This window comes from Neovison vison, chromosome X, assembly GCF_020171115.1.
Source record: "Neovison vison isolate M4711 chromosome X, ASM_NN_V1, whole genome shotgun sequence".
NCBI classification, from domain to species: domain Eukaryota; kingdom Metazoa; phylum Chordata; class Mammalia; order Carnivora; family Mustelidae; genus Neogale; species Neogale vison.
In genome coordinates, this window is record NC_058105.1 from 100,114,932 (window position 1) to 100,133,469 (window position 18,538).

The following is an 18,538-nucleotide window of genomic DNA, read 5'->3' on the forward strand; positions in this document are numbered from 1 at the left end:
CAAATAGCATGGAGGACAAGGGGAGTTAGAGAGGAGAAGGGAGTTGAGGGAAATTGGAAGGGGACGTGAACCATGAGAGACTATGGACTCTGAAAAACAATCTGAGGGTTTTGAAGGGGCGGGGGGGGGGGGTGGGAGGTTGGGGGAACCAGATGGTGGGTATTAGAGAGGGCATGGATTGCATGGAGCACTGGGTGTGGTGCAAAAACAATGAATACTGTTACGCTGAAAATAATTTAAAAATTTTTTTAAAAATCTAAAAAAAAAAAGTCAAAAGGAGGGGCTGCTGGGTAGCTCAGTATGTTAAGCGTCTGCCTTCAGCTCAGGTTATGATCTCAGGGTCCTTAGATTGAGTCCCACATCGGGCTTCCTGTTTGAAGGGAGCCTGCTTCTCCCTCTCCTTCCCACTCATGTTCTCTTGCTATCTCTCTCTCTCTTTCAAATAAAAAAAATAAATATTTTACATAAATAAATAAATAATAATAAAAAATTAAAAGTCATGAGGAAACAGCTTGGGTCTTCAAAGTTCCTCTAGCACATGGACACTGACTGAAATTAACTAGTTAAAATTATTGTTCAGAGGATGATTAAAGGAAAATGTGACATTGTTAGTAAATAACTGAATTGCCCATTGAGAACACAAATTATGATGTATAAACTATAGTCTTTTCTTTAATAACTATATGAATGCATATCCCACAAATGTGGACTTTATGTATCTTAAAAGCTTGATAATTGTTAATAATATTCCTTTTCCTCTTATTTATATATTAAGATATTAAACAATTTTAAGTTTCTAATTCAATTATGAGAGTCCTACTTTGGAGATTAAAAATATGCACAAGCAAAAGTCTCAGTGTACTTATGTCGGATCGATCTTTCTAGGTAACAAAACCACTTACCACACACCACTGTCACCAGCCAGCAAGCAGTAAAATGGTTAAAGAAGGAAACTATCTTGAAAAGAATTATAAAATGATTCATTATTCTTACAGCAATGTGGAGCAATGAAAAGTACTCAAGGAAGCCAACTCTAATCAGTTATTTAACCACTTCTATTTTAACAGGAATGTCTAAAGACACATTTTTGTGACTGTGTTAGACATGGCTGGCTGCTCAGAAATGGAGAAACTTTATGTTTATATTATTAACTTTACCAGCAATCTTGCCAGCAGCTCAAAGTGGCAAAGAAAAAACATACCCCCCAACACACACATTATAGAAAACATCAGAACTTCCTATCAAATGGGGGGAAATCCTGTGCAAGGGAAGGAGAAATATTGTTAATGAAATATCATTTGGTATGTGTTTAGAAAAGATGGGTTTTATATTTATCTTCCACTGTCAAACAGAAGAGCTGGTAAATATAATGAAAGATATCAGAAATGCACAACACTACTAACATAATCCTAGTTAAATTTAATATTAACAGCTGATATTTATTGAATGCTTACTAGGTCCTATGCTCTGTTCTAATAAAGATATTACTTCTTCTAAGTATCACAACAACCCTATAAGATAGGCATTATAATTACCTCCTTTTTACAAGTGAGGAAACAGAGGCACTGAGTAACTATTTTACTTTACATGCTTTCATTATAAATGGTAGAACATTCCATTAATTAATCTTGTGAGATTCTATATACTCACCCTACATGCAAACTTCTGGGATAATATGTAGCTTTGAAACAATTTGAACCCTGTCCCCTAAGCTTCCTGACTGGTATTCCCAGATGTGCTCTTGGTGTGTGGCAGCTGGAAGGAGGTACATGTTGGAGTAGAAGTTTGGACTAGCAATGGTAAGTACTGCAATCACTTCTGCCAGATGCAGTGGAATTGCCACTAGGATTTAAATGTTTCTGTGATCAGCTCTTTAGAGATCTTCCCAGTAGTGTTTGGAAAAAATGTTAGTTCCCACAATTAATCCAACTTGAAGTGAGTGGACTATAATATTAAGTACATTTCCTCTAATGATTTCTGAAACATAAATTGTGTTCTTTTATATTTTTCAATAGCTATTTCCACCTTTTGGTGATTTGGGGCAGGGATAAAAATAAATCATATTTAGGGGACTCTAAGAGTTGAAAACAGACTACTCATCAATAAAGGTAATCTCCTCAAATAATTGGTTCCTGCTATTCCACCTGAATATCTTTCAAATCAACAAATGAAATGGGCCATATTGCCTGTCTGCTGCAAATTGGTGTTTGTAAAGGGTGAAATTATCTAGGATAATACACCAATAAAGCAGCATTTCCGACAACCTGTATCTTCAGATTCAAGAAAGGTGATGCATAAATATGTCAAAAAATGTTCAATAACGTTAAAAGGAAAACAAAAAGTTTTTGATATCCACACCATAATTCACAATGATTTCTGGTCTTCCAGGACTAGTGTAATGGATGACTCTCCAGTGGGGATCTATTGTATATAGGGCCAGGCAATTCCACTTTCCCTATTAACATGACTGACTTCACTAGAATTCATGGCTTGCCCAGGAATTTGAGCTTCACTTGATCTGAAATCTTAGACTTACTTAGCCTATAAACATTAGGATTACATAGCTCTCCTCAGTTCTAGACTACTGTATTCTTAATCTTATTGAACTGATATATATAACCATAGGTACTTATATTACCCAGTCTAAAAACAAAGGCAAAAATGCCAAATGGTGAAGCTCATGTCTTTCAAGTGTTAAAGTTTCCCAAATCTTAATTTGATCCTGTAATAATTAGCAAGTGGCATAATGTTTAAAACGACTATCTCTGGGGTAGAATGCTGGGATTCAAATCCTTACTCTGCTATTTATCAGCTGAGTGACCTTGGGAAAGTTACTAATTCTCTCTGCCTCAGTTTCTCATCAGTAAAATGGGGATAATAATAATAGTACCTATCTCACAAGGTCATTATAAAGAATAACTGAATTAATATCCACAAAGCACATATAATTATGCTTTGTTCATAGTAAGAGTCCAATATATATGAACCATTATCGTTAATAAAATAACATCACAAAATTATTTTTAAAGGAATAAGGTAAGAGACATAATGCCAAGCAACTTCAGTGGGGCATGGATTATTAGACCACAATAATGAAAGCAATAACAGAAATGATATTCATTAATCTGGGATCAGTAGAAGAGTAAAACTATAGAAAAGTATGAGAAGGAAGATCAACTTTCTCTTCAAGATGATAAAATGAACATGCCTGCTTATCTTCCCTCCCACTGAAAATATTGCTGAAATGTCAGAAAGACTAGAGACCTGTAACAACACTAAAGTTGGGAAAAGAACCATTAGTATACCAACTCTGAAGAAAATCTATAAAACAAAGAATGGATGGAATTATATTGAGGAATAAATTAAAATGATGGACTGTACACCAGTAGGCTGCAGGGGAAAAGGCCATCATTTTTCTGAAAGGAACATTAGAGAGTCACTAAGATTACACCTGGCGGATACAGAAAAAGGAAGTGACCTTCAGTACAGTAATCATGATGATTAATTCAAGTACTATATCTGGAAGAGATATTTGAGAAGGCATGCATCCAAAACACAAAAACAGGATGCCATTATGAAAGAAACAGATGGAAGGAAGGAAGGAAGGATGGATGAATAACACCGAGTTCCTAAAAAACAAAACGAAAAAGACCAATTTAAAAATTTTATAGAACGGGGTGCCTGGGTGGTTCAGTCATTAAACATCTGCCTTTGACTCAGGTCATGATCCCAGCGTCCTGGGATCAAGCCCCACATCAGGCTCCCTGCTCAGTGGGAAGCCTGCTTCTCCCACTCCCACTACCCCTGTTTGTGTTCCCTCTCTTGTTCTCTGTCAAATAAATAAATAAAATCTTTTAAAGAATAAAAAATAAATTTATAGAAGACTAAAAGAGCAAACGAAGAAGATCTATATACATAAGAAGCACCTAAAAGGCTCAGTCGGTTAAGTGTCCAACTCTTGGTTTCAGTTCAGGTCATGTTCTCAGAGTCATTGAACTGAGCCCCACATTGGGCTCCAAGCTCAACAGGGAGTCTGCTTGAGATTCCCTCATTCTCTCTCCCTCTGCTCCTCTCCCTGCTTGTGCTCACATGCATGCACTCCTCTCAAATAAATAAATAAATAAATAAATTTTTAAAAAGAAGATCTGTATATGTGTACATATAAGAAAGCAAATACAGAAAAATATGAAAATCATAGGACAAAATTGAAAGTGGTATAAAAGATGCACCATCATTCTAATGATGATGAAGAAACAAAGAGAATAGAGAAAAACAAAAAAGAGAGGGCAGGAAAGAGGAGGGAGGGGAGAATAGTCAAAAGATGAGTTTTCTAAGTGAAAGGGCCTAATGAATAACAAGTAGATTGAATGATATAAAATATTACCACACTCAGATTTTATTTCAGAAATTGCAGATTAGCAAAGAAATGGGAACCATGAAATAATTCTGAAAGAGTGAACAAAATATGAAATCAGACTTATGAGAAAGACTGACTGAGTACCAATGATGGGGTAATATAGGAAGCATTGAGTTTGGGGATTTACCATGAAAGTATCCTCTTAGCTTGAGAGTCCATGATTCAAAGATTCCAAATAAAGAATTAGCAGTGAATAACATTGTTACTTGAACAGCTTTTATTTATTTAGAGATATTTGGTTTGGGGTAGCTTTCTTCCTAGGACTAGAGAAAGGTCCCCATATTCCTCTAGAACTGTCTTTCCCCAAGCAGTACCCAATGACATGATTGGGTACCCACCTATCAAAATAGCAAGGTACAGCAATGTAACTCATTAGTAAGGTTATAAAATAGAAAATGTACTAGAAAATCACCCAAAAATAAAATAGATTTTTAAAACCTTTTATTATCTGATCCAGTGATCCTACTCTGAAATACTTCCTATGTAACATCTAGAAACATCTACTACTACTTACAAACAGATACATTGAATCCTGGCATCATTTACATTAGGAAAATACAGAACAAAATAATAGAAGCAAATACCCCCAAATTAATGAGAATGTGCAAGCATATAAAGATGCATAAATCCAATAACAAACAACAAATTATCAATCATTACAACAAAACTACACAGAAAATAAAAATTAAGATCACAAGCTCTATAAAAAACAGCAAAAATGAAAATACTTAATAGCAAAATTTCTAGGATGCATCCAACATGAAATAAAGACATAAATGTATAGACCTGAAAATAATTAAGCATACAAGTTTAAAGAAGTGAATTAAAAAGAAAAAAAATCAACATTAAATTGTTTAGAAAACATAGAAATGGATAAATTGATTTCAAAATTTATTCATCACAGGAGACATAAAAGTATATGTAGAATAAAATTAAATAAAGTTATAAATGAGAAAGAGACTATGAACATATCAATAATACTAGTAGTCACTAGTGTCAGATAATGAATTTTAAATGTCTGATCAATGATCTCCCCTAAAAGGAAAATAAATCATTAAAATTTACTCAAAATACATACGGTTTTTAGTAGAACAAATAGCAAATCAGAAAACTGAAAAGTTAACAGAATAACTTCTCTAAAAAATTCCCTGGAGTCAGATGATTTTATGATCAAGCCTGTAAATTTTCAGTATATGTGCTGTATTCATTTTTCTCAGCATAGGTGAAGATTAAATATTCATTCTATGAAGTGGATATTATCCCATTAATTTAAAAAACTAAAAAAATATAACTTATAGGAAAACTATAGATTTAGCATAACCTAACTCACTCTTGAATATAAACGCTGAGAAGTAAAAAGTACATTTAAGAGGGAAATAAATATACTGCCTACCTGACCATACTCTAGATGGAGGGCTGATAGTTCCTTTATATATACATGTGGAATTTCCAAAGTTTTCAGACTTAAAATGGCTTTTCTCACCCATAGTTTACCCGTTGTCATTTGACAGATGAGGAAAGCAAGGTTCAGAGATTTTCAGTACTGACCTCAAGTCATACGATGTTTAGAAGAAATTTTAAAAAGTATACCTATACCAGGGGAGTATCTGTGGTTCAGTCTTGGTTTCCACTCAGGTCATGATCTCAGGGTCCTCAGGTCAAAACCCCTGTGGAGCCGGGCCTGGAGCTTCAAGTGGTGCCGCGAGTGTGGCTCCATGCTCAGGGCAGTCTGTTGGAGATCCTCTCCCTCTGCCCCTCCTCCCACGTGCGCATGCGCATGCACGTAAACTCTCCCTTTCTCAAATAAATAAATAAGTCTTTATTTTAAAAAATATATAACTAGGGGCGCCTGCGTGGCTCAGTTGGTTGGACGACTGCCTTTAGCTCAGCTCAGGTCATGATCCTGGAGTCCCAGGATCGAGTCCCATATCAGGCTCCCAGCTCCATGAGGAGTCTGCTTCTCCCTCTGACTTTCTCCTCGCTCATGTTCTCTCTCATTGTCTCTCTCTTAAATAAATAAATAAAATCTTTAAAAAAAAAAATATATATATATATATATATAACTATACCAAAGTATTTATAGTTGTGTCCTTATGCTTTTCTTAGTCACCTCCTCCTAATTTACCAGTGTAGAATAAATCATTTAACATTATGTTTCACCTAAAACCAACCCAATGAGTAGACTACATTTTATTACATGATATAAAGCAAGTTTTAGAGAAACACATAGCTATTACCTTCTTATTGTTTCTGGAATAGAAAGAGAATGGGGTCCTTCAGGCCAGCCGAAGAGACTGAACCAGGTCTGAGCAGCATTTACAACCTTCTCAAAGAAGACATATGCCTTTGTTCCTTCTTCAGGAGCAAACCATTGCTCATTTTTCTCCTCCTCTTCCATAGCTCTATAATTGTATTTCTTTGATGTTTTACTTTTGCCTGACTTCAAACTTTCACGTATTATTTCAATTCCTAAAATTCACATTTGTTTGTAAAAAAGGGTTACATCACCATAGAGTAAAATATTCTGTTGGCTAGTGCTATTTGTATGTAGACAAATAAAGCAAATTTTACAAATTATGTTATGCTCACAAAGAAATTCTGAGTCAATTTACTGTATCTTGAAAATAAGAAAATAGATTTATTTTCAGATACCTAACAGAAATACTTTAAAAATTGTTGAATTTCAATTTAAAAAACCATCAAATTTTTTTCTTGCCATAATGTATGTGAAAGCACTCCCCAAAATGGAATGTTTCATTTCTAACTACACATGTAGAATATTTTGACCATTCTTCAGTTCTACTTAATAGACAGAATTAAACCTTAGAAGGAAAACTTAATATTGGTTTAAAATACTGGTTTCATATTCAAAATGACTTTTTATCCAAGTGAAGCACTTTAATAAAACAAAATATTTCAAGGTAGAGAAATTTTCAAGGATATAAAATGATTTTATATATTTTTTTTCACAAATATCTACATAATGGCACAAGTACACAGTCATTTTAAAACCTCACAATATTTAATTTGGTTGGTCCATTCAATAAATAGGAAAATGTTCAGTATTACCCATATCCAGAGAAAGGAATATTTGAATAGTTAATTATAAAAGATACTACCAAATTCATATCTTTATCTATTTATGTGTTCATCTCTTTCTAAGATAGGTAATACTGGATCCAGCTAAATAATGGCAGACAAACCCATAATCTGGCAGATGGTACCTGGGATGTCACAACAAATTTAGAGGGGCTCGACAGGATATTTAACATTTTAGTTAAATATCACTACTGCATATGCTGGATAGCACATGAATTACTACTCTCAGGTTTTTCAACCAAAACATTTAATAAAGGGAATTGCTTGGTACATCTTTTGACCTGGGTGAAAAGCACTGAGATACTAAATATACTGTGAACAGAAAACATTAGAGAATCTCTGTTCCACATCATTGGAGAGAGTTCCCCAAGGAGATGACCCACTTAAAACTAATGAAAAATTCATGTTTTTCTTCATGGATTTCTTCTTACCTAAAAAAGCCTAGTTTTCAATTCAATAATACTAAACAGATCATGTTATGAACTGGGTTTGCTCGGTATGATATATATTTGCTACATACCAATAAATAATCTTCTCTCTGCAGGCTCAGCATCATTAAATTTAGTAGGAGCAGGAGAGGATAAACCAGGCTCTTGGGAGGGAACCGAAACATTGTCTCTATTCTTCACAGAACTGTCATCTTTATCTACTAATGATACATTGGAACATAGTAAGTCAACAAGCATTTGTGAATTCACTCTCAAATTACTGAACCTGAATTTCATAATTTTCTATATAATATATATTATATATAATAAATACACACACACACACACACACACACAGAGTAAAAGAAAAATTTAAGTATAAATGTCCATTATACTTAAAATAAGATGTCACAGAAAAGACTGTTAAAAGCTGATATGGTTTCAAACCCCTCAGATTGTTTTTCAGAGTCCATAGTCTCTCATGGTTCATCTCCCCTTCCAATTTACCCCAAAGCACATAAGTGGTGGGGGGGTGGGAGGTTGGGGTACCAGGTGGTGGGTATTATAGAGGGCACAGCTTGCATGGAGCACTGGGTGTGGTGAAAAAATAATGAATACTGTTTTTCTGAAAATAAATAAATTGGAAAAAAAAATAAAAAAAAATTAAAAAAATTAAAAAAAAAAAAGCTGATATGGTTTTCTGAACTGAATTAATTTTATTCAAGGCCATTACTATGGCATATCAAAGGTTTTGGAGAATGACCAATGCTCAACTTCAGGATAAATAAAGATATGTAAACCATTTTAAATATTTCTACACTGAAATTTTTGGATTACACATGGTACTCAAAATTTAATATAAGAAGCGCGATTTCTCCCTAGTTAATTTTCTGGAATGAAATCACTGCTTGGTTTTGAATTGACACCATTTTGCACAGCTTTTAATCTCTATTCCAGTTAGAACTGTTGTATATACACTAGAATTTGCCACCATGGTAATCAACCAAACTAAACTAAAGGCAACGTTAAGAAAAGGCAGCATAAGTGAATGGAATATTACTCAGGCATCAGAAAGGAAGAATACTGATCATTTGCATCGACATGGATGGAAATGGAGGGTATTATGTTAAGTGAAATAAGTCAAGCAGAGAAAGACAATTATATGGTTTCACCCGTATGTGGAACATCAGCAATAGCACAAAGGACAATAGCTGAAGGGACGGGAAACAGAAGGGGGAGAAATCAGAGGGAGATGGACCATGAAAGACTATGGACCCCAGGAAACAAACTGAGGGTTTCAGAGGGGAGGGAGGGTGGGGGGATAGGGTAACCAGGTGATGATGGGTATTGAGGAGGGCACATGTGGTGATGAGCACTGGGTATTATTTACAACTAATGAATCATTGAACACTACATCAAAAAGTTATGACATACTATATGCTGGCTAACTGAACATAATAAAAAATAATAATAATATAATAAATAAATAAAAGGAAAAAAAGAAAAGATAGTATATGTGAACTAAGGCCAGATTATGTATCTACCTATCTATTTTCTGTCTATTCACATATATGTATATGTATATGCATATACAAATACGCATAATGTAATTCTGTCAGAAAAACATAGCCTTTGCAGTTAGAAATTTCTGATTTGAAATCTTGGCACTACAATTCCTGAGCTATTAAACTATGGGGATGCTAAACAAGTTCTCTGAAACATGTTTTTATCCACGAAATGACACTACAGGTTCTGAGTTCATGAATCTATTATAAGGGTTACTTTACAGGCAATAACACAGATAAGTAAGCTGGCATATACTAAGTTCCTTCCATTTTTTCAATACAAATTCAGTCAGAATTTACCAAAGAATGTGCATATCTCTCCAATACTACACCACAATAGACCTCATAAAAATGAGCCTTAGAAAATTCAATGACAGAATGATTCATTGTGGATGCATTAGGCAATATCTTTTCAACTTACCATCAAATAATAAAAATTTTCTAATAGGGTAGAAACCCACATCTGTACTCTTCAACTAAAAGTAATGATTGATATAAAAGTTTGTATTGAGCATATTAGCTAGAACAAGTAAATCACACTCCTTTACTTTTTAAAATAGTTAATGTGCTTTAAGATTTCACTTTACTGAACATATCATACTCTACAGCACAGGAGATAAGTGTGTAGACTCCAAGGTCTTATAAATTTGGTTGGAATTCCCTGGAGCAAGCTGCTCAAACTCTTTATGACTCAGTTTCTTAATCTGTCAAGTGAAATTAATAAGAGTATCACACTCAGTTGTTGGGGGCACTAAATGAAATAACAAACACAAGGCGCTTACTTAGCAGAGCACCCTAAGCCTGGGAAGCATTAAATATATATTATAGGGGCACCTGAGTGCCTCAGCGGGTTAAGCCTCTGCCTTCAGCTCAGGTCATGATCTCAGGGTCCTGGGACAGAGACCCTCAGCGGGCTCTCTGCTCAGCAGGGAGCCAGCTTCCCCCCTTCTCTCTCTGCCTGCTGCTCTGCCTACTTGTGATCTCTCTCTGTCAAATGAATAAATAAAATATTTAAAAATATATATTTTTATAAATTTTACTCAAGATATTTCTAAAGATATATTAGAATATTTAAAACTCACATCTTTCTATGGTAATATTTACTGAAATTGATGTATTGTTTTTAATCTGCAGATTTCATACTCAATCATCATACAAGCACTAAAATTCTATTCATATTTTTCCTCTTAAAGAAATAGCAATATTTTATACAGTAACTCCTTATTATTTTTTGGAGGACATTGGGAAAAATATAAGAGTGTTCAAGCAATAATAATAGCAGATATGATAACAATAATACAAAAATGATAATAGTAATAATAATAATTTTCAGGTTTTTACTCCATGAGTTCTCACAAAAGCCTTTTGAAATAGATGCTGTTAGCACCCATTATTCTCTTACCGTGTACATTTTGTTAAATAACAGATGTTTGAGGATCTGAGAATTAATGATAAAAGCAAATGGTAAAATGGTGAGATTAGAACACAAAATAGAATTTCCACCCAGGTTCTGTGATACTTCATCCACTGCTCTTTCTATTATGTTGTATTATCTGAAATCTGCCCCCACCTAGTACATTAGAAGAATATAAAAATATAACATCAGGGCGCCTGGGTGGCTCAGTGGTTAAGCCGCTGCCTTCGGCTCAGGTCATGATCTCAGAGTCCTGGGATCGAGTCCCGCATCGGGCTCTCTGCTCAGTGGGGACCCTGCTTCCTTCTCTCTCTCTGACTGCCTCTCTGCCTACTTGTGATCTCTGTCTGTCAAATAAATAAATAAAATCTTTAAAAAAAAAATATAACATCAGGATAAGGCAGAAAATCTTTTATATTTTGAGAACGTGTATAAAATCTGTAATATGTATGTGCTCGGAAGGAATAGTCAGAGAGGTGAGAAGATGATGTGGAAGTCCAGGGAGAGTCTGATGAGAGGTTGGTGGGAGGAGGGGCTGTCCATAGTATAAGCTGCTGCTCAGAAGTGGGGTAATAGTAGTATAATGGAAGAATGTTCTGCCTCACCCCTAACATGTCCTTCCCAGTAAAGAAAGCTATGGTGCTCTAATTATTTAGCTTCCTTTGCTTTTGCTTCTTTTCCTTTTTTTTCTCCCCCTGTCTGTGAAATCAAGTGTTTTATGTGACTGGTAAATGTGCAAAGATTAAATCAGGAACACAAGGCCTAGATTCACCTTTTTTCTCTTTGAGAACAAGCCTATTCAATGAGAGGATATAATCTCTTTCCTCCTTGTTGTCATCCTGCACAGGCCCCCAAAGCAGCTAAGAGTGGGGCATGATTTGAAGGGCAAGGTCACTGGATGAAGGGATTCAGATGGAGGGATGGCCTAAATCAGGAAAGAGTCCTGTCACTCCCAGCTTGGACAGGAAGGATGATGGGTTCGAACGCATGCTTGGTATTTGGAAATTCAGAGTATTCCTGCCTGATGGTCTTTATTTCTTCTGAAAATTAGAGAAAAGGTCACGTCCTGAGACTGAGGAAGAACAGGACTGAATAGATTTCATAAAAGTGGTAAACATTTGAAGAAGCAAGTGGAGAACAGGGGAAAACTGGTTACAAACATGGAAAAGATCTCTAATTCAGCCCTGAAACAAGGCCTTGACAATCTACGCAGACAGAATGTTTTCCCACTCCTCATTCCTTTCTCCTCCTCTGAGATTTACTCCATCAATCATTTGCCACTGTGCCTTGCATTTCAAATTTCTCAGTTCAGTAGCTTCTTTCCTGTTGTTCTCAGTCTCTCACCATTTCCCCTGCAGCAACTCCTAGCCAGCCTACTGATCACTCTTTTCCATTTTAATTCAGCTCTCATCCCAACAGTTATTTCCTTTCTAAATCACTGATATTCAGAAATCACAGAAGATTCCCACTATTCAGAATAAAAGGTACAGCCCATCAGACCCCCCTGCTTTCTCTAAACTGCCCTTTGCCCACGATCATTTGTCAAACTCTACAGAGATGTCATCTCTTCTATAAAGTTACCCCAGACACCAAAAGTCAGCATTAGCCTCTGTACCACACCCACATTTCCAACATTACAATGGGTTCTTACTACAATCTTCTTTGTCTTTATTTGTGTCCTTCACTAGATTTTCAACTTTTGCAATTAAGAGACACTGCCATAGTCTGCTCTCAAGGCTAACTACAGCTCATAGAAATGGCAGGAGTTTAATAAATAGCTGTTAATTTTTTTAAAATTTTATTTATTTGACAGACAGAGATCACAAATAGGCAGAGAGAGAGGGAGGGAGGGAAGCGGGCTCCACGCGGAGCAGAGAGCCCGATATGGGGCTCGACCCCGGGACTCTGAGATCATGACCTGAGCGGAAGGCAGAGCTTAACCCACTGAGCCACCTAGGTGCCCCAATAGCTGTTAATTTTTTTAAAATATTTTACTTATTTGACAGAGAAAGCATGCTTTGCGAGAGCAAGCAGGGGGAGTTGTAGAGGGAGAGGGAGAAGCAGGCTCCCCACTGAGCAGGAAGCCCGACACAGGGCTCCAGGCCAGGACCTTGGGATCATGAGCTGAGACACCCAGGTGCCCCCTATCTGTTAATTTTAAAGTCATATTATTTCCAGGTGTCAGCCCTGGGATAACAAGAATGTATACAGTGAGAATAGGAGACAAAAGTCATATCTAACTTACCATCCTTTAAAATAATTGTTTGTTTATCAAGATGAGTTGCCATATATGGGTAAATGGTAAGAAGACAGTTTTCTGCTGTTGCAGTAACTGGAAGCAAAAACCTACAAGTGAAAACACTGCATTTCAATAAAATAAAATTGTCAGATACAGTAAATACAATGAAATATTTTTTAAATATCTTGGATGGTTTAAATGATCAAGACATGAATTATTCATTTTTCTTTCAACCTGTTTTGTTTTTCTTTTTTTTTTAATTTTTTTTAAGATTTTATTCATTTATTTGACAGACAGAGATCACAAGTAGGCAGAGAGGCAGGCAGAGAGAGAGAGAGGAGGAAGCAGGCTCCCCGCCAAGCAGGGAGCCCGATGCGGGACTCGATCCCAGGACCCCAAGATCATGACCTGAGCTGAAGGCAGCGGCTTAACCCACTGAGCCACCCAGGTACCCCTGTTTTGTTTTTCTTAACCAACTACTATAACTATTTTAATGGTTTAAGACTATTTACTTTTAAAGCTTTTAAAGGAGATTGTTAACTCCACTGTCAAGTGGGCTCTAGAATTCCGCTTGTAATTATACAAGGTTCACAAACAGATTCAGGAAGTTTTAGAATTGAAGGAGCCTCAGAATTAATTTACTCACCTTCTTCTTTTATTGAATTCCTGACCAACAGAATCTCGCCCTCCTGACACTACTAGGGAGACACTACCCAAGAGACACTCTCGCCTCACGGACAACCCATTTCATATTTGGAGATCTCTAACTTCAGACCTTCTGTTTCAGGGCAACACAGAACAAAATCTATGATCTGATCCCCATTATGTACCTTCAAATACTTAAAAACAGTTATTGTATTTTCTCTAGTCTTTCTCTTCTTCAAATTGAAAACATTTAGAGGATTCAAGATTTCTTTCAACTACAAGGTCTCCACAAATTTCACATACCATCTGCCTTCTTCAGATGATATTTTATTTTGTGTTTGTCCTTTAGAGGTATCTGAGAACTGAAAGCAACGCTACCAAAGTTATTCAACCACTAGAGTATTAATCTCTTCCACAACGGACACACTATTAATCTATTTGATAAAAGCATTGTGAACTTTCTTGTTAATAAGACCCACAAGACACTCTTAAGATTATATTGGGCCTGTCCAATTTATGCAACAACTCTGTCCTTGCCCAATTTTTTTTTTAAAGTAGGTTCCACGCCCAACATGGCACCGGAACTCACAAGCCCGAGATTAATGAGTCAGGGGTTCTACCAATAGAGTCATTCAGACACCTCCAACTGATCTTTTAACAGAAGTACTATATTTTAGATCTATACCATTATAATACTGGATTATCGGTTTAATTTCTGCATTATAGCAACTATCAAGATAATTTCACTCTTGCATCTGCTATGTATCATATTAGCCATTCCATGTAGCATATGGTCACTGAAAAGATGAAATGATGAAATCTGGGTTATAATCCAATTTGATACAAATAAAATACAGGATAGGATGAGATGAAGAAAAAAAAACTCTATAGCTGAAATATAATGAGCTGTCAGGGACATTAAAATAAACATATGTTACATGTAAAGGAATTGATTTTTCCCTCAGCTCTGCATAGTTTCTCATAAGGAATGCATTACATTTTTCTCTTTACCAACTGTTGTGCATTAAAATATTGCAAACTATACATATTCAACATTGTCTTGTTTGACCAACCCTAATCATTCCATTCCATCATCCTAAACACATGTATCAGATTGCCCTAGTCAGGATTAAATTGTATTTCCATAATTGTTCTTTTCTATAGGATGTCCTTTTTAAAATGAAATTTAAAATTCCTTGATAGCATGAATCATTACTTCTATATATTATGTATTTATGCTACATGTAGTGATCAATCAAAATTCCATTAACTGCCCAACTTTAACTAATATTTTTCAGATTAAATAACATAGGTTATCCAAAGATACCATTATCATTGTTACCTTATACCTTAGAGCCAAAAATGCTTTCTGCTTTAACAGTGACTGCAGGAAAAGAAAAAACAGAAAGGAAAAAAAAAAAGACTACTCCAGCAAGTGCTGTGGCTACTCTGGCCTTATGTCCTTATCCCTAAGGATGTAATTTCTTTGTGGTCAGCTCTCATCCTCTGGGTGGGCATAGTTGGGTAACTGTAACCTTCAAGAACCAATGTTGGATTGCTAGAACTGCTGAGAGCTTCAACTGCCTTGGGAGTTTATGGTCGCCTCAGTAATGCCATAGTCAGCACCTATATGGTTCAGGAATTTGAAAGGCTGGTTTGTTTGTTTCAAATAGGACAAAACTCTGCGGTGTAACTTTATCTCTAGAGGATCCCATGGGATCAAGCTGAGGTTGGGACTCTGACTTAAATTTCATTTTATCTGGGATGACTGATTCTATGTTCTGCTTCCCCTACCTTGTTTATTCCTGGTAGTTCTTCCTTAATAAACCACATATCCATGAATCCTCATCTAAAAGTCAGCTTGTGGACAACCCCTACCCAAGACAACAATCAAGTGAACTAAATGAATGATACTGCTTAAAGAAGCAGTATCATTTGAAACAATTATAAAATGGTACAGAACTAAAGAAAATGAAGGTGAGGTAAAATTCAATGAAATGGGAATAAATATTGTAATTTTTCTTCTTATAAAACTAGTTTGTTGCAGATGGTAACATTGATTTCAGATACTCCTCAGAATAAAGAATAACCAATACAAAATTCATTTGACTACATTCTTCTATGGAGCACATGATACAGAAATTATACAAATTGCACAGCGTAAGAATATGGATACTTTATACATTAATATCATTATGATTAAAAATACATTAAAACAGGGGTGCCTGGGTGGCTCAGTGGGTTAAAGCCTCTGCCTTCAGCTCAGGTCATGGTCCCAGGGTCCTAGGATAGAGCCCCGCATTGGGCTCTCTGCTTGGCGGAGATCCTGCTTCCTCCTCTCTCTCTCTGCCTGGCTCTCTGCCTACTTGTGATCTTTGACTGCCAAATAAATAAATAAAATCTTTAAAAGAAAATTAAAACAGAAACAGGACTTACAGTCAATAATATTAATACTCTACACTTTAACAAAAGTATCTCTGGGAAAATAGGGTACCTTATCAGAGAATAATGGTATCATTTATAGATTCTCTATACCAATCTACATAGCCAGGAACCATTAGTGGTAGAGAATTTTCTCTAAAAATACTCAAAACTATAGTAACAGTAAAATGACTATAACATTGTACAGTAACAGTGAAGTAACTCTGACATTATGGGTTTTGGTTACATTTGGAGATTTAAATAGCAATCATAATGCATAGGTGATTTGGAAGAGTTCCAATGGGCAAAAATCAGGATGGACATTCCTGGCAACAGAGTCGGTATGATGCAGATGTTGGTGGTGACAGAAATGGGCTTGAACTATTTGTAGCAACTACTGTGCTAGGCTTTTAAAATGCATTATTTCATTTCCATAAATCTTCTCAACAGTCTTGGAGGATACATATTATGAACTTTCTCAGACTTTAGTTACAAGAGCAAGGTCCAGAAAAAAGTCAACAATTGTTTAAAGTCACACAATTAAGAAATAGAGAGCCCAAATTCAAGTTCAATATACCTGAAGCAAAGCTATGCTCTTGGCCACTGCATAAGAATGAATGGTTAGCTTCCAGATCTGGCTTGCTGCACATATGCTCAAAGTTACCAAGTTTGGATAAAGTCACATATATGATGATATATGTGATTAGAAATTTTTTTAATCAATTATCTCATTAAACAGCATGCATTTTAATACTTCTAGCTGTTCTAATAATGTTAAATTATATAAATTCTTAAAAGGAGCTGTTTTAAATAAAAGGCTTTTCTGGAAGCTGTAAATATTCTCCTGGATTCTATGGAAGAAATTTTTTTTTAAAGACTTTATTCATTTATTTGAGAGAGAGAAAGCATGAGAGAAAGAGAGAGCATGATAGAGGGAGAAGCAGACTCCCCGCTGAGCAGAAAGCCTGATGTGGGACTCTATCCTGGGACTCCTGGATCACGACCCAAGCCAAGGGCAGAGGCTTAACTGATTGAGCTACCCAGGGACCACAAGGGAGAAATATTTTATTTCAGATGCTCTCCTAAGTAAACAATAAGCAACACTTATAAAATTGACATAAATAAATTCTCCTGTTGGACACATGAAAATTCTTACAGAAGTGGAAAGTTTGCAGTTGGGTATGGAAACAAAAGGTATTGCTGTACCCTAGGGAACAATGCAAAATGAGAGGATAAGGAAAACTCTGGCTGCTTTCTACTTCCCACTGTTTTAGATACGACCACCATGCACAAACTATGAATACTTTAGTATGATAAATCAATCAGTAAATGCCATAATGTGTGGAAAGTCAAATATGGAGTGCACAATTTATTTTTATCCTTTGTCATTTTCAGGTTCACCTGAAATTTCTAATTAACGATTTATTTTTCCTCTACCTCAACACTGTACTTCACATTTTTCTAAATTCACAGAATTGAAAGACTAGTAAAATAAACATATATGTACCCTTCACCCGGTTCAGCAATTACTATTTTGTCATATTCATTTCTTTCTTCTATTTAAAATTTATTTTCTTAAAATGTGCATGTACATAAATTTATCCCTAAATATTCAGCCTGTATAAGCTAAGAACAAGAACATTATTCTATAACACCATAATCGTATCATCACCACCATCAAATTTAACATCAGTATAGGAATATTCTCTAGTTTACAATCCATGCTAAAGAGTCCCAGTAAATGCCAAATTCCAAACTAAGATTACTGAATGAATTTATATTCATTTAAACCAGGACAATCTCCCAGTCTTGTATGGCCCTTCCTGGCATTGACATTATTTTTAAGAGTCAAGGCCAGTTGTCTGAAATATTCTGATTATCCTCTCTTGACTGGATAATGTTTTCTTTCTGACCAAAAAAACTTCGTATGTGCTGTCTCATGGTTCTCATTTGATCCCACCAGGAAGTAGAGCAGGTCTGTGTTCCTCCTCATTTGTGATACTGAGTCTCGTCATTTGGTTGTGATAATATCAATCAGATGCCCTCATTTTTTATACCAACATTTAAAATATATAATTTATATATCATGAAATCCATCTTATTAAGATATATAATTCAGGGGCGCCTGGGTGGCTCAGTGGGTTAAGCCGCTGTCTTCGGCTCAGGTCATGATCTCAGGGTCCTGGGATCGAGTCCCGCATCGGGCTCTCTGCTCAGCAGGGAGCCTGCTTCCTCCTCTCTCTCTCTGCCTGCCTCTCTGCCTACTTGTAATCTCTCTCTGTCAAATAAATAAATAAAATCTTAAAAAAA

The 18,538-nt window shown here is 35.8% G+C and overlaps 1 protein-coding gene across 1 annotated transcript in view; it reads right to left on the reverse strand.

Moving 5' to 3' along the window:
- CFAP47 (cilia and flagella associated protein 47) overlaps window positions 1-18,538 on the reverse strand; it is a 515,984-nt gene that overhangs the window by 331,650 nt on the left and 165,796 nt on the right. The window contains exons 28-30 of the mRNA XM_044235156.1: window positions 13,169-13,269; window positions 8,037-8,162; window positions 6,655-6,886 (exon numbers count right to left, since the gene is read on the reverse strand). Coding sequence (XP_044091091.1) covers window positions 6,655-6,886; window positions 8,037-8,162; window positions 13,169-13,269 — 459 coding nt within the window. The remainder of the gene's footprint in view (window positions 1-6,654; window positions 6,887-8,036; window positions 8,163-13,168; window positions 13,270-18,538) is intronic.